This window comes from Anser cygnoides, chromosome 23 (assembly GCF_040182565.1).
Source record: "Anser cygnoides isolate HZ-2024a breed goose chromosome 23, Taihu_goose_T2T_genome, whole genome shotgun sequence".
Classification (NCBI taxonomy): domain Eukaryota; kingdom Metazoa; phylum Chordata; class Aves; order Anseriformes; family Anatidae; genus Anser; species Anser cygnoides.
This window is the reverse complement of record NC_089895.1, coordinates 3,489,560-3,506,195: the sequence shown is the minus strand read 5'-3', so window position 1 is coordinate 3,506,195 and position 16,636 is coordinate 3,489,560. Positions and strand designations below refer to the sequence as shown.

The following is a 16,636-nucleotide window of genomic DNA, read 5'->3' as shown; positions in this document are numbered from 1 at the left end:
TAAAAAGACTCAGTGTGAAGTCTTATCCTAAACATACAAACCACAACATAATGAGTACTATCTTTACACCCCTAACTCCCCACTGAAATCATTAAGAAGGTAAAATCTGAAATCTGCTTCTAGTTCTGCATCAGAATCCCTTCCTATTACCTACAAAACCATTTTTGCCTGGGCATGGGATCTGTTGCGTAAAGAAGGAATACAAAGGTACAAGTAATAAGACCAGTGCACCATTAATACCCCAGTAAGTCAGAAAATGGGTCTCTTCACCTTGTTTTCGAGGACTAAAGAAGGGGAAAGATACAGACTAATAATTCTCCACTCTTTGTTTCATCTTTCTCCCTTAAATTCAGTTTACTGATTTTGATGGGAGATTTTCACAATATTGTTTCGAAAATTTTTAGTCATCACCAATAAGCTCTCTTGACTTGAGTTCACATGAGCAGCGCAAACTAGCTGACCCAACAGAAGATACTCTGCGCTAGCCCAAAGAAATTCACAGCTTGAAGATGGAGAGGCTTGGACTGTACCTTTCTTTTTTTCTTATTATTTCCTGGATGTGGCTGCTGGGAGTTCCCTTTGTCAGGGCAGTATTTTTTTTTTGTAAGTCTGCAAGCAACAAAGTCATAAACTAGCCAGCACAAAAAGGATCAAATAATTTTTGAACATCTCCCAGAAGAAATGCTGTCCCTTGACTTCTCAGTCCAACCTTTAAAGCTGTCCAGAGAGTACTCAATTATGCTCAGGTCGTATTTTTATTAGAACCGCAGTGAGCTGTTTGCCAGAGGCTTGAACTCTGAAAAATGACCTCCTCAAAACTTGCAAGCCCATTGTCATTGGCTCATTAGGTCTCTAATGAAAAGTGGATCATAAATTGTGTCGCTGAGCAATGACAAAAACTCAAGCTGCTTTGATCACAAATTCGCTGTGACCATAAAGCAGCCTCTTGGCAATCACTTGCACAACCAGTCCACCACCAAGCAGTCCCCTGCAGCATCTACCCTCCGTGACAATTACTACGCATCTTCAGGTAAGTCGGGGCAGTGACGTTGCCTCTCGTTTTGCAGGTGGATGGTCAAATTGAGTGCCTTGCTCAAGATCACACAGAAGCCTGAAAATGCAGTGACCCGAAATGAGTCAAGTGTCTCATCTCCAAGATGCTCAGTCCCTCTCATGCTCACCTGGGAAAGGGTTCCTCCCCATTTACTCCAGGCACTGAAGAGCAGAGCCGGGGGTTGGAAACACTAAGGCTCATAAATGAGGATTAAAAGCACTCCTGCTAAATTGCAGAAATAAAGAAATGCTGATTGACTAATGATCCTTAATCCCTTGAGCTTTTTCAACAAAGCCTTGTTTTATCTTCCAGCAGTTCACCTTCAGCTGCTCAGCTCTGCCTTGTTAACCTCTTCCTTGCAATTATCATCCTGGTTCCTCCACAGAGAAGGGGAGCTGTACTCACCGATGAAGAACCAAGCACAACACTCCTCCAACATGCTGCAAGATGGTCCCTGCCCCAAAAGGGTACAGTGTAAAGGGACAACAAATTACTAAGGATATGGAGCAGTAAGGGGCACCGTGAGGGACTGAGACAGTTATCAACCAGTGCTGCAAACTGCACGGAAGAAGAGCACTCCTTGTGCTGCATCTGTTTTGCAGGGGGCACTGTTGCTTTCCCTTGTACGAATGCAAGACACGAGTCCTCTCCTAAGCTGCCCTGGTGACATTTTCATCACTTTACCAAACTCCAGGAACTCTGAGGCTTTGTTCACCAGACCAAATTTCAGCAATAAGACTGGGTTCCCATCAGGAGATATGGTCAGAGTCACAAAATTCGGATCCAGGAAAAAAAATTCAAACCTTTCTCAAGAGTGGGCTCTGAATATAAATAGTTTCAATCTACAAGTCTGGGTGCAGACAAGAGCTTACCTAAAAGTAACAGTAGGGAACACATGTGCAGTTCTACTCTTGTTGCAGTTTGAGAACTCTGTAAGGTCAAGCAACAAGAGCTGGACAAGAAATTCAAGAGGCTTCAGGCAGCTGTGATGCTCAGGGGCCTTTCACAACAGCTTCTTTCTTATGAGCCCCTGCATTATCTACTTCATTCTTTCCCTACTGACACGTGGGAAATGCAAGAAAATGAATGTCCCAGAGGATGCCACGAGGTTTCAACATGGAATGGCCTCTTTATTGGCTGCAGGAAGCAGGTCTGAAAGGCAAGGAAATGAGACATACAAGTCACCAAGCAAGAGAAGCCTGCGGCCCTTGGTCAGACTGCAACAGGCAGGGCATGGGGGAGGGCACACCAGCTCTTCCCAGCACATCTGTCTCCATCTCTGCCTAAGCGAGGAGAAGCTTAATTATCTCACGCTGGAAAATAAAGCAGAAAAAAAAGAGCCTGTCAATATCAGCCCGCCCAGACGGGAACCAAAAATCAAAGGGGCAGCTTTTGCCCTCATGTCATGAAGGCAATCAGTAGAGACCTTTGCTTCCCAGCCCAGCCCAGGGGCTGGAATGGCTGCAGCACTTGCATGTAAAGGCCTCTGAAATGCGAACAAGTTCCAGCACATCAGCTGCACCACAGTAACTCCCTATGCGCATGCCTCCACCCATCAGCAATGCACGGTAGCCCAGCCCTTCCGTATTGTTGATAGACTTCTGCTAAAAGCCATCACTTTAGGAAGGAGAGGCCAAACAATGGATAGGTCTGTTTTAATACACTGGAGATATGAAGAGTTTGAATCTTGAATCAGACCCAGGCAGCCATGGCTGGAGAGGGTTTGCAATGGGCTAGAGTTGGGAAGTGAAATGTCTAAGTTGCCGTAAGCACTCTAAGTTACACCCAGCTCTGCATTTCAGCCCTAGGAAGCACAAAGAAACTATCTTCCCACCTATGACAGTATGTTGTGAGCAGTTATGCGTGCTGGTTCTCTCCAGACAGGATTCAGCTCCAGGTGGGCAAAGCTGCACGCACCAAGGCTGAATGTGATACTGTGTGTAGGCACACGTTCCACTGCAGACAAAGTGAATCCAGAGGAGCCGATCGCTGTGCTGATTCAGACACTTCGCCGCCTGCCAACAGATAAGCTTTCCCCAGTTGAGCACTGAACAGCACAGCCAGGCAGGAGTCAGCTAGGTAAACCTCATGCTGTATGCCCTTCTGAAGAAGAGCTTTGTGCCTGGCCTTGCCTCTCATTTACTGAGTGGATGATTGTATCTGTTGTCAGTGATAGGTGGACTGTGCTGCTTCTCAGCCTGGGTCCCTCCAGGGACAGTAAGCAAACTCCTTCTCCATTAGACTTGGCAACTCGATCGTTAGCTTTTCCAACACATCCACTAACTCAGGTCCAGAACACTCGGTATCTCAGTACCCAGACAGCACGATAAACTCGGGTGTTGCAGGGCTGGCTGCACTGGCAGCCATGAAGCCTGGAAATGTCTGTAGTGGGCAGCAGAAGATGAATTTCTTGCTTCTCCTTTCAACCTATCTAAAGCTGAACAGGGGTGGATGCTGACTAAGGAGTAGCCAAAGCAAGTTACCTTCACACCACGTCAGCCGTTGTCTTCTCTTCTGGACCTGCCAACCGCCAGTGCACCATTTTACTGCAACACAATATTGTTGGCCCTAATGGCTGCAATGAGCCCACAGGCACTCTGCAAAGCACGGTCTCTACTCACAGACCTGACTAAGACCCTACACCTCCTTTCAGCTGCTCCAGGAGGAGCATCCCATAGGAGATGTTAAAAACAAAACCAAAAAAAGCAGCCTTGATCTTGATGCCAGTGCTGTAACTAAATTTAGGTGGATGTTGTAGCTAGGAAAGTCTCTCTTGATCTGCAAGGGCTCACCTGTGCACGTCCTCTTGTTTTCATGCAGCGTGTAGCCGATCCGACAGCTGCAATAGTAGCCCCCCACGTAGTTGTGACAGTGATGATTGCAGAGGGGCTCACCATCAAACAGCTCTTTGCACTCATCGACATCTAATGGGTGAAACACAAAACAATTAGACAACCAACACCCTTTAACAGCATTCGGTCTTGCTCTAACCTCTGCTTTTATGAGGGTGGCTTGCTTGTCTTTGGTGTCTGTGCCCTTCTGCTTCTGTCTCCATGCAATGAGACTGCCTTCTCTCACCTAACACCAGGAGCCACAGTCTGTGAGAGCCCAGGGAAGCACCAACCCCACCACAGCTGTGTCTCTTCCAGCTACAAGAGGGGCTGGGCTCTTACCTTCAGCAGCATAGAAGGCCTCAAAGCCTGTGAATGGCTTCTCATTGGAGTAGTCGGACCGAAACATCACTGTGAGGGTGTTGTCAGTGGAGAGGTATGTCTTGTTGCCCGGAGCCTCCTCGGTGTCTGTGCTGTCCTTTCCACATAGTGTAGCCAAGGTCTTCCCACCAGAGCTCAGCTGAAAAACACAGACAAATCTACCAGGCGATCACAGAGCTTTGCTCTTCCCAACCTGCTTGTACAGCGTGTGTTTAATGGTATGTGAGAAGTGCTTCAGGACATTTCTAGACTTGGATGCTCTCAAAAGGTGCTTCTGGAGGTTAATCCAGATCCAGTGACACATAAGAGGATTTCCCCTATTCTCTGTGACTTAAGCCTACACTTTTATCTCCCTTTTTCTTTTCAGAGGCCCACACAAAGCTGTGAGGCCATCCTGGGCTATCAGCACCACGCTTTGCTTATTGTACATAATGCTCTTGTTAACTTTGCGCTCTCAATGACAGTCAAATCTTTGTGTGTAGGAGACCTGACTGAGGCCAAAGCTAGAGATAACTGGGGTAAAAAGGTTTCATACACTGACAAATTCAAATGTGTAACAAAAGGTCTCTTTAAGCCAGTGACTCATGTGTTCTGTGATTCACTTATTACAGTTCCAGCTCCTCATTTGTCTTGTGTTTTTAATACAAGATAAATGTTCTGATATGTGGGGGTCATGTGGTCCATGGCAGTGATAAAATTGCATGCACTACAGACTACCAGAAATGAGTACTCTGTCCTGCCCAAAAAAAACTACAAGAAGAACAGCACAGATTTGGGGAATGGGAGCAACCTGCCATATAGAATCACAGAATCATTCGGGTTGGAAAAGACCTCTAAGATCATCTAGTCCAACCTTCAACCTAGTACTGACAAGTCCACCACTAAACCATGCTACTAAGCTCTCCATCAACACGTTTCTTGAAGACCTTCAGGGATGGTGACTCAACCACTTCCCTGGGCAGCCTGTTCCAATGCCACACGGCCCTTTCAGTAAGGATATTTCTCCTAATATCCAACCTAAACTTCCCCTGGTACAACTTGAGGCCATTTCCCCTCATCTTATCACTTGGTGCTTGAGAAAAGAGACCGATCCCCACCTTGCCACAACCTCCGTTAAGGTAACTGTGAAGTACAGTAAGGTCTCCCGTGAGCCTCCTCTTCTCCAGGCTAAACCACCTCAGCTCCCTCAGCCACTACTCCTAAGCCTTGTTCTCTAGACCCCTCACCAGCTTTTTTGCCCTTCTTTGGGCACAAAGAATATAAAACCATAGAAATGAGATCCTCTTAAACAGCAAGAAGGCTGCCTGATCTGGTTCCATCAGATTCTGAAGCGCTGTCAGTGCACAGTTTTTGCACGCTCCCTGTGCGTATAGCTCCCTCTCTGATGCATATCAGGTCTATCCAAACAACAAAATGGGGCAGCGGTAGGATGGCCTTAAATGAGCAGCCGGGTTGCCTAACTGCAGCACATGCTAGCACATGGAGTACAGACCTTTCAGGGACACTGCTCATCACCCAAACACTTCCCGAAGCCAGTATCTCTGTTTCTCTTCCCGAGGTTGTTTCTCACATTAACTAGCTAAAGCACAACAGCGAGTGTTGCAAGTGCATGTTTGGACAAGCTGACAGTATCTTGTTTAGACTATCACTTAAACTTCTACGTCTCCCATTATACGCTGTGTAAAGTACTACATGTTAACGTAAAACATACACTGTAGCTTTGGAAAATGAAGCTCAAATGTTGTTCTGGGCAACATCTCAAACTTTTTGCTTCGAAAAAGGGAAACATCAGAGTTTTCTGAGCACAAAAAAATTAGGTTTCAAATATTCCAATATGACAATCAGTCCTACTTCCTGGTCCCATGGGCCCCAGTAAATACATCATTTACAAATCAGCTGAGCCTGAACTTCACTAGCATACTAGAACCAACTGCTTACAACAGTTATATTGGTTCTGCATATGCCCAGGATCACACACAGACAGTTTAAAAGAATGTACGTGGCCTACACATACCTTCACATAATCGTATTCACACAGGTAGGACAGCTCCAGGTTGAAGTGGGTGAAGTAGATGCGGATGGAATATCCCTTGGGGACAGTAATATTCCAGATTCTCTCCTTGTGATTGGGGTAGGTATTTGGAAAGTCAGGAGATGTGATCCTCCCGTACATTTTCTGCAGCACGATGCTGCTGGTTACTCCACCGTAAAGCACAGCTAGCAAGAGAAGCAGCCTGCCTCAAAGGAACAGAAATAAATGGAGAAAGAGTGAGTGTCAGCTCAGCTCACACCCCGACTGCCACGCATCCAAGCTGCTGATCTTGGTACCAGATCATAGATATCCCAGCGCTAGCTGAAATGTTCATGGCAGACACCCCTCTCACTTGACAGTGGAAGGAATCAGGAGGTACCAGTGGGGCCGCACTGCAGATCACAATCACGCTCTTGCCTTGCAAGGCCTGCACAGAGCCAGGTGGCCAGAGGAGCTGGGAAGGTCCCTGCGACTGCACTCACCTCATCCTGTTGCTCTCCTGCCTGAGCCTGCTCTGCTCCGAGCCCTGGGGCAGGAACCTCTTCTGATGTATTTGCATTTGGGGGCGGATGTATTTATTGTGTGTGCTCTGCTGTGTTTGTCTGGATGTTGAACTCTGATGTTTATCTCCCTTCCACCCCCCTCCAGCCTGCTGAGTTCTGAGAACAGCAATTGCTGAAAACCAGGCTTATTTCAGTGCATGAGGCCTCCGTCAATGACAGGCAGAGGCAGCCAGCAGAGGAACGGCAGGATTAGGAGTGCTGCAGGCTCCTGGAGGGAGCAGCAGTATCAGAGCTCTGCAGGAATGTGGTGGGAGGAGGTACACGGGGTGGCTCCAGAGTGCGTGTGCACGGAGGAGTGAGGGGAGCTAGGTGATGCTCTTTCCCTCTCACCAACAGCTCTGTGATCACTGCCAATGCAAAGAGCACGTTCCTGGAAGCACAATTCCTTCCACCGTCCAGGCAGGAAGGTGTTGAAAACGGTGCAGTGGGGCACATTACAGGATTTCGGAGTAGTGAGCAGGCCCAGTTAGGCAGCTCTGCTTAGCGGGACAGGCGTTACGCTGCAGCAAGCAGGCACAAGTTTAAGAGATGCTGCTCATCCGAACCCAGTGCGAGTCCGTGTTGACTGCAGCCTGCTCCGTGCCTTGTTTCTATGTGTGGATGCCTTTTTAGCCTATCCACCCTGGAACACCGATAAGGTAAAAAGGTAGACGTGAAAAATTAAGTCTTTTGAACCTGGCTTGCTAGAGAAATGAGCAAACGTTCTCTGCTCACATCTGCCTGTGCACCCTAGCATAGTAACTCTAAAAGCTCCATGGTCGGTTTCTACCCAATCTGGCAGATTCAAGGATGTTAATGTATTGGAAACAGGCAGATGGATAAAAACAAAAATGAGTTCCTATTACTAGGGAAACTCTGAGGAGAAGACTGCAAAATGAACTCAAATTCCTTTCAAGTATTTGGGAGTCCACCCAGGGATTTCACACCGTTACAAATATCCAAACAAAGAACCCTGACAGACCCCACGGAATTCAACTGGTAGAGCCAGTGCTGTAGGACATCAAGCTTTATTAATGCCACTGCTCACAGACTGCTTCTTCCAAAATCAGAATTTAGGTTTCCTAAAGAACTTCTATGGATAGGCATAATAAATGAGGGTGAAAAGCCCGTATCTGGCTTTAGTGCAGAACCTAGGTCCCACCTCTCCCCAGCAAAAGCAGAGAGAGAACAGGAAAGCTGATTTGCAGCAGAGAACAGACTCCCACGCTATGCATGCAGGCAATTTATACCGAGGTATCACGTAATTAAATGGACACCTTTTCATATCCACTTTCAAACAGCCGAAAAGCATTACCCCGGGCAGTGAATTTGGTGCTGGCAGGAAAGCAGGAGTTATTACACGAAAAAAACTAAAGCCAACAAACCATCTAGCAGACTGCAATCAGAAAATGCCATTTAATAAAAGTGAAGGAGCAACCAGTAGCAGTAATCAATTGAGTAACAGCAGTTGCCACAAGCATGGTTAATGGACAAGAACCCAGAGGGGACGAGGTTTTCCCGAGGCCCACTGGTTGCTAAAGTGATTCTATCAACACATGCAAATGTGGACTTTATACCGTCTGGGAAAGAGAAAGGAAAATTTGCAAAAAATCAATACCTACCTAACTGAGCTGGTACCCGATTCCTACAGCGAAATACTTCCAGAAGTGTCTCATGTCAGGCTTCCTGCGCAGGTTAGCAGCAGAGGCGTGGATCAGTTCTGATCTCAGGTCTGGGAAGTTTCCCACAGCCCCAGAATTTGATGAAGCCTCTGAAGCTGGTGGTTGCCTAGCACTGACACAAGAAATCTGACTTAAATCGTAATCCTGGGGTCTGAGAAACTGGGAATGCTTGGTGCAGCGCACATATTGGCTTTCCTCTGGTGTGGTCTTTGGAAAGACGAGGCTGCAGTGATTTTAGTCCTCAACACCTGACATAAACAATGCCCAAAACATTGTCCTGTTTCTGTGCCCAGAACTCTTCCAGCTCCAAAAGCCTGCTGGGCATCTGCTAGCCAGGTAGAGCACTACCTTGAGCACTGAGATGGCCAACCTCAGGCCCCACAGATGCTCCTCTTGCCAACAATTTCCCTTTTGTCTGCACAGGCTTAAGCTAGCCTGAAGGATGAGTGGACTTTATCCATGTCACTGCAGTTTCCAGATGTCTGTGACTTGCCAAGTTGCTGACCCACTTTAGGAAGCTTGGGTGTTATCTGAAATGACAGATGCCTCTCGCGAAGTCTGCCCAGCTGTCTTTTTGTGCCCGTCTCCTTCCATGCCTAGGGACTGGGGTAGTGCAAACACAAGGCATCATTTTCAGGAGAACCACCAGCATTTGTGAAAGCCAAGGATCAGAGAGAGGCCTTTTCCTTGAAGAAAAACTCTTCTGTGGAATGGAGGAATGCAGAATAACACAGATACTGAAGTGACCCTGTGACCAGTGACCACCTGACTCCTTCAGCCCCTGTACTGTGACTCAGAATACGCTTTTACTACGGTTACCACTCGGGTCTATCCAGGAGAGGTTTCAAATCCCTCCTGTGGCAACAGCAAGTGCAGACAGCTGAGCCAGGCACATGAATAAATCAGCAAGAGCAGAGCTGCTCAGCCAACGCTGTGCCCTTCAGGGTGGCACCGCTCTGGTCCACAGACCTGATCTCTGTTTTCCCTGCAAAACCAGACAGCAGCAGGAAGCAACTGAGAAGAGGAAAAAGCTGGAAACCAGCTGCACAGCCAGGGTCTCCATCAAAACTGGGGGGTCCAGGTTAAGTCCTGGGGTAGCTATTTCATCAGACAAGAAGTTTTCAAAGTGGAAAAATGCTACTTTATATAAATTCTGCCAAAGCCATGTTCCTATGGGAACAGTTTCAGTTGGGACAAATTCTGAGATCGTCTAGCAGTGAAGTCAATACAGCCCCAAACCCACTTCATCAGAAAAGTCCCAGACAGCTCCATTCGCAAATGGACCATGCAAAACCTCACACTGTCTCAGGAAATTCTGACTTGGCCATTAACTGCCCATGGAGAAAACCACCTCTGGGCTTCTGAAAGGCAGCTCCTGCGTTCTGACAGCAACTCCACCAAAAGCCCTGTGACGACTGACCACAGACAGGACCAGATGCTTCAGGTGCACCAGACAGGACGGTGACCATCTAACACGCCTCCACACCCGAGACACAGGGACAGTGCCAAAGAGGGAGGCTGGTTAATCAACGGAGGTAAAGCCTGCAAGGGTCTTTCCATCTTCTACAATGAGACGGTGCAGTGGCTATCCTCGTGTCACAAACCTGGAGAACAAATGAGCGTAATACTGCCTGTTGTGGTCCCCACAGACGTTGCTCCCCATTGCCCCTTAGTTCTCAAGTGCCAGCTGTCTCTGCAGAGCCCTAAGAGATTGCTTTGATGCTTGCTGTTCCGTGCCTAAATCCGATCCTTCTGCATTGAGGGGTTCAGAGGACTGGGGGGGAGGATGCAGCAGAGGAAAAGGCGTTGTTTCCTTGTCGCAAATCAAACAGCGTGACTGACATCAAAAGACAAGCACACAGACGGAGCAAGCAGAAGATGGAGTGGGGTAGGGGGAAGAGACTAACTGCTGTGAAATAGGAAAAAAAACACATCTTGTCAAGGTAAAAACAGCAGGCAGAGAAAGCTCAAGCAATGAAGCAAGATACTTTCTCCCTTCAATTAGGGTATGGTTTTCCTCCTTCCCACCTCCTGCCCACACTCTCCACTGCTACCTGGTTTTATCTTCTCTTTGCAAAGACAGACTCCAGCTGCTGCAGAGTGCCAAGGCACATTTCTCCAGCGCTGAAAAATCACTGGGCTTGCCTTCTCTGCCCTGGACGCACTGATTTCCAAAGGACAGCCAAGGCAATTCTAGGGCCTCATTTGAAAGCACTCTGGGATCTGAGCTGAAAGTGTCTATGAAGACAACAGGTTAGAAATACTGGTTTAAAGCTTTTGTCCTCTGCCATCAATAGAGCTACATAAAAGAATTGGATAATTGTCATCAGCATGGGGCTGGTGTCAGGCTGCAAAGCACAACCTCTCCAGGAGCACCACAAAGCTCAGAGGGGCAAAGCAAATGCCTCTGAACATGTGCATGCCTGTGTGTGCGTACATGTGCACATGCATGTGTAAGGAAGTGAATGTGTGCACACCTTACACATTATGTATGTGCACACAATCAAAATGACACTGTGTGCATACCTGTAAAACCTCTGTGCAATATTACCCAGCTGCAGAATCCAACAGCACGTGGTTTTCATGTATGCCAGCCCATTTCAGCTACTGCCTGGGTGTACGTGCATGTATTTACACACACGACTATACACATTCTAGAGCAGAGCCCGACGCTGCACACGCTTACTCCCTTGGGAGAACAAAATGACAGCACACAGGTAAGAAATGCTGGTCACATCCTTCTGCCTTCTCCTGGAAAAGCTCCCATTCTGCCGCGAAGACAACAACGCAAGAATTGCATAGGTCAAAATCTTCTCCCACTGCCCATTTCCCTGTCTCCCCAGTCTTGGTTCTCAAACACTGAACTAGCTCCCAAAGCTACCGTCTGACTCCCGCCCACATCCTTGGTAGCTGCAATATGTCTGCTGGGCCAGCTCCAAGCCTGTGACTTCACTGGAGCAGCTGTTTGTGCTGGGAAGAGAATTTGGTTACAATTCAGATGCAGCTAGAGCCAAAGCTGTAAAATACACTGCTGTCTTCCATCCAAGCAAAGACGCTATGCATGTTACAGGCGCGACCAACACATTTTACTGGGGTAAGCCTGCCTCCAAACAGCTGAGAGGAACAAAGGGGACGAGTGAGTAACACACGTCTAACATGAACCTCGTCTAACACGGAGTCTCAAAGCAGGGAAGGTAGACTGAGGGCTACTGCACAGAAAACCACAAAGAATACAACAAATCTCTGCACTAGATGACACAAAGACCAACCAAAACTGATCTCTTCAGGAACTCCCTGCTGTGAACTGAGTGAAGTTAATCAAAAGCCTTCTCTGAACCTACCATAGTCCGATTCAGCAAGCAGCCTGGTCCTGCAAAGCAATTAGGAGACCTTCTGGCTCCCAAAACAGCACCCAGGAATTACTGAATTTCATTTAGAAGGTGCAGTTGGGGGGTTACACACCTGCCACAAGGTTACACACCAGGGCTGGAAGGCCTGGAAAGTCACTTGTCAGCTTGAACCAGGTTATCAGTATGAGCCCTGTCCTCCAGCGCACAGCCTCCAAGAGGATCCACTTGAGCAACAGCCTTTCCCAAAGAACCCTTTGTCAAGGGAGCAGAGAAATGCAAGCTTAGCAGAACAACCACATCCATCTCCTTCTAGAGTTTCCATGTAATTCACACCATCTTATCTCTTCTTGAAAGAAACGTAAACCCTTGCCAGCCTGCAGACCCAGACTGGTGATTCCAGCTACCACCACTTTGGCTCTACATCTGGGAGGAAATCCTTGGTGGAAATTCCTATTTTCAAAGCAGGGGCACCCAGACTTCATTCATCTTCCACACCAAAAACACAGCAACATCACTCTCAGCTGGGAGGGAGCACAAGGTCTGCCTTTGGAAGTCAAAATTTGGCAGCTTTTCTCCATTTCAATCTTTGATTACTTCCTTCTTCTTTCATGACTGCTACTCCACTACATGCAGTAATTAACACTGCAGAGAACTGTATTCTCCTCCTAAACCAGCTGAGACTGCAGGAGACAGTGAATTCCTGAGTTTCCCTCCCCCTACAAGCACGAGGAGAAGCTTAGAAACGCATGGCAGAAAAAGGTGTCGATGGCATTAGGACTCACAAATTCACTAAACCCGCAGGCTTCTTGTCAATCTATACATCCAAATGCATTTTCTACTTACCCCTGGTCAACTCAGAAATATTTTTCACGATTTCTCTTCCTCTGCAATTGCCCATAACCTCAATTTTTTCTAACACAGAGGCTATTACCCACTGATCTAGATAAACGGTAAAGCCAGTCCAAAGCACTCCCAAAATAAGAGCTATTGCTCAGACACTGAAGAGCTAGTATGATACATTGAAATGGACAGATCTTCCCTCCAGCTAAATCCCTCACTGAATGCACACAGCCTCGTTCCTGCCCTGAAGAAAATAGATTGAAGGCCATGTCAGAGCCAACAGTCGCATCAATCAGAACCCTTATATTAAAATGCCTGTAGCACTCCAGGAAAAAAACAACTACCACCAACAAAACTACCTACTAAGCAACCAGCTGTGATAAACTTCTGCTTGCCACCTCCGTGGAGCAATGTACTTTTCCCAATTATTTCAAATCAGCCCCTCTTTGGAGAAAGTCTGGGATTCCTGGTTATTCTCCTCTCTTTGCAGAAAAAATCAGGGATAAGTGTGGTCCCTTCTAGATGTATACTATCTACATAATACTGGCCTTATGTGTCTTATTTTTCAGGCAGGAATGACAAATTTGTTTCTGCCCCAAAGAACTGTAAGCATTCAAACTGGGCAGCATCTTTCATGCCAGATCTGGAATGAAATTGCTTAAATTTCACCCTAAAGCTCTTTATTCTTGCTATAAGGAGAAATAAACCAACAACAACAACAAATGCAGGGCAAGAGTTTTGTCCTGCATGGACACTCTATTCCTCAGCTTCTTTGCTCATTTTTACTTTTCTCACAGAAATCTCCACAAAGCAATAGCCAGCGAAACATCCTTTGCTCTTGTGTGCTTTTGTTTTGGGTAGTGACATATGCTTGGATTTGAGGTGAAATTGCTATTGTCTAACAGAGAAATTTAACTTTTTCTTTCAAATGAGTGGGACAGTTACCTGGCTTCCTTCTTGTCGCTTTTCAGCAGGATCAGTGAAATTCTCAACACTGAAGTTTCGCAGGAATCATGAGTAAAACTTGAACGACAGAGGGAGTCTGCAAATAGAAAATAAAAGCATTAGCATACAGTTTTCCCAAAGCACAACTTAAACAGAAGCATTACAAAGGGGGAGTGAGCTCATGCCAGCACAGCAACGTGCCCTGTCTCAGAAAAATCTGCATTTTGGAGATAGGCAAGGCTATAACCTGCCTGCACAAAAACACGTTTTCAGGTGTTGCTACTTAAATACTCCCTGGATTAAAAAGTTAGTGGACTGCTGAACATAAGTGATTACACGTGAGTTTTTCAGACCTGCTGGACATAATGACACCTGTTCTCACCTACTAACAGCAGGCCCACAACTTGCTGGGTCTCAAAGCTCTATAGAGAAAAAAAAAATAGAAATTGACATACCCTAGAGACATTGGGCCTGCTGGCAAGCAAAGAGAGGCTTGGTGGATGCTAGAGCCTTCTGATTTAAAATTAAGCATGGATTCTGTGAAATGATATCCTCAATTCCCCCGGTTATATTACCTGCCAGTGGCTTCCGCTAGCCACCAGACAGTTTCAGGAGCTTATTGTGCTGTGGCAAAGCTGAGCCCTGAGGTAAACAAAAGCATTTGGCCAAACGCAGAGTTAACTTGGTTCCAGGATATTGGATCTAACCTGGTACTACCCTGAATGCCAAGGCACTCCCAGCACAGAGAACTGAGCCTCCCTGGCTAACAACAGCAGGCTAGAAACTCAGAGGGGTCACCATGAAAACACTTCGGGTGCACCCCTGTGGGGTTGGCAAAAGGGAAACGGTTTGCTGTATTTAGTGAACTTGCTCTTGCTCTACATGAGTTTATCTGAAGGGGCAAGAGCGATGCGGAGTCACCAAGGAGCCGGCAAATTAAAAGACCATTGCATGTAATTGAAATGTTTGGCTGGGATTCCCGGAGGCCTGGTAGGAAGAATCCCTGGGGGGGAAGGAAAGGAAGATATTTTGTTTGATGCGTGTTAGCAAGGAGAAAACTGAGCCAGAGTGCCTGCACGGCTAGAAGAATTGCTCTTGCTGAAGTCAGATCTCTCTGACTTGTCTGTTAGCCTCTGCTTAGCAGTGCTGTAATGACCCCAAAATTGCAGCTGACAGATTGGTGCTGAGAGTTTGTCTCACTGAGGCTACCTCGTGTGGATGGGCCATTACTCTTTCAATTTTGGTCTCTGATGCCTGTTAACATACATTAGGCTTTTCCATATGCTGCTTTTTAGCCTGGTGTCCAGGGCAGCTGCCTGGGCCTCCGTCCCCACCCACACGCTCGGGCCCTGCCTAATGAAAACGGATGACAAGCCCAGCTGAGTAATGGGACACAGATGGACCAAACGGTTTTCCACTTGGAAACATATTTTCATTTAAGAAAGTCTCAAAAGATGGTGAGGTTTTTATTCATGTACCACTGTAAGCCCCCTCCCCCCCCATGTTTTTCAGGCAGGTCAGGAATTCAGCGCTGCACACTTTAACTGCATGTGGATGTCTGCGGACCTGTTCTGGCACTGCTGTTCTGCTAACGGCTTGGACAGTCACTTGCGTGCTCTCTCGATTTCCCCTTCTTTTGTCTCACCTCTTCTACACCCATTGAAAGCTCTTTAGCGTGAGGAGCAGCATTTTGGGGGCAGACCTGCCAACAGAAGGCCTGGCACACAGCTGAACCAGCCTCAGCTGAAGGACTGCCCTGCAGTACGGACAGCGGTCAGTTAAGCAACTGGTTTGCCACGATGAACGCCTCGTGCAGCCACAGCAAAAGGAGACTGCAGAGCCACACACGGGAACACATCACCGAGGGGACTGCACAGTGGGTATGCCAGGCAAGGGTCATCTCCCAGCAGGACTCCTCGTTCCTCAAGTTATTCTTGCTCCTAACAGTGCTCGAATTCCAAGAACAAAAGGGCCCAAGCAGAGTCCAAATGCCAGAGAGGAGCCAAAACACCTCCATGTGACTTGTGGGAAAACAAGGCTTGTCTTTTAAAGGATACCAGTGTGGTACCGGTCACTCAACAACAGATGTGCAGAGTTAAGGCATGCAATAGGCAAACATCTGTTGCAAGGCGGGCACAATCAGTGTCTTGGGCCAAATGTCCTGTGCCGTAAGGTGCCACTGAAAACCTGTAGCCAAGAGGTGTTCTGCAAACAGCATTTCACACGCCTCTAAGGCTAACTTGCTCTTGGTGGCCAGCCTGGGGCATCAGATACTGAATTGCACGAGGAGTGGACAGGACTCGGTCACAGCCTGCGTTGTCACACTCACCTGGGGGGCCATGTGGAACGAACTCGCCTTTGCTGGCTGCTCTTACCCACGTGTTCTGTGGTGCACCCTCGAGGAGACAAGAGTTCCCTCGCATTCTGGGCTTGTACCTCGCACTGGGAAGTTCCCAGGAGCTCGTGAGGCTATCTCTGACTTTCCAAAGTGCTCCCTGTTATTTATGGTTTCTGCCCTCGTGCTAAGTCTTTTCAAATAATTTGGAAATAATCTCCTTAATGCTAGGGCAGTTGGCCCATGACATCTCATTTACCAGGCAGTCTATCTTCCCGGAGAGGTGAAGCCTGCTTACATGTTCTGAGAGACAGGGCGAGTGTCTGTGAGTGCACGTGCGAAAATGGGATGGGACGCAGGAAAACAATTCTCCCTGAATCTTTGGGCCTTCATTACAATTCTTCTTTTAAGTGCCAGCTCTGATTTACGGCCTGCCATTCAGAGGCCATGAAGGCCTGCAGCCAGAGCTGCCCAGCTGTCAGACCAGGACTTAAAGGAACAGGAGACACATTAACCTGTCTCTCTGCCTGCCTAGATCCCACAACTGATATAGGAGCTGACAAAGACGGGGTGTTCTTGGCACTTTACTTCCACTCAGAGCATTCCTTGGGGCTGGGACTGTTCAGAGGTGGACATACCCCTGA

General features: G+C 47.4%; 1 protein-coding gene across 10 annotated transcripts in view; it reads right to left on the bottom strand.

Annotated features, from left to right (window-relative positions):
- MASP2 (MBL associated serine protease 2) overlaps window positions 1-16,636 on the bottom strand; it is a 32,252-nt gene that overhangs the window by 8,347 nt on the left and 7,269 nt on the right. For 3 of the 10 annotated variants that reach the window (XM_048067738.2, XM_066982098.1, XM_066982099.1), the window contains 5 exons: window positions 13,658-13,754; window positions 8,463-8,634; window positions 6,281-6,500; window positions 4,228-4,405; window positions 3,847-3,978 (listed from right to left, as the gene is read on the bottom strand). In XM_048067738.2, the coding sequence (XP_047923695.1) occupies window positions 3,847-3,978; window positions 4,228-4,405; window positions 6,281-6,439 (469 nt within the window). In that variant the 5' untranslated portion in view covers window positions 6,440-6,500; window positions 8,463-8,634; window positions 13,658-13,754. Of the gene's footprint in view, window positions 1-2,141; window positions 2,368-3,846; window positions 3,979-4,227; window positions 4,406-6,280; window positions 6,501-6,594; window positions 6,744-6,780; window positions 6,993-8,462; window positions 8,635-13,657; window positions 13,755-16,636 lie in introns of those variants that run through there. The other 7 variants (XR_007164759.2, XR_007164760.2, XM_013187958.3 and 4 more) reach the window with 6 other exon arrangements.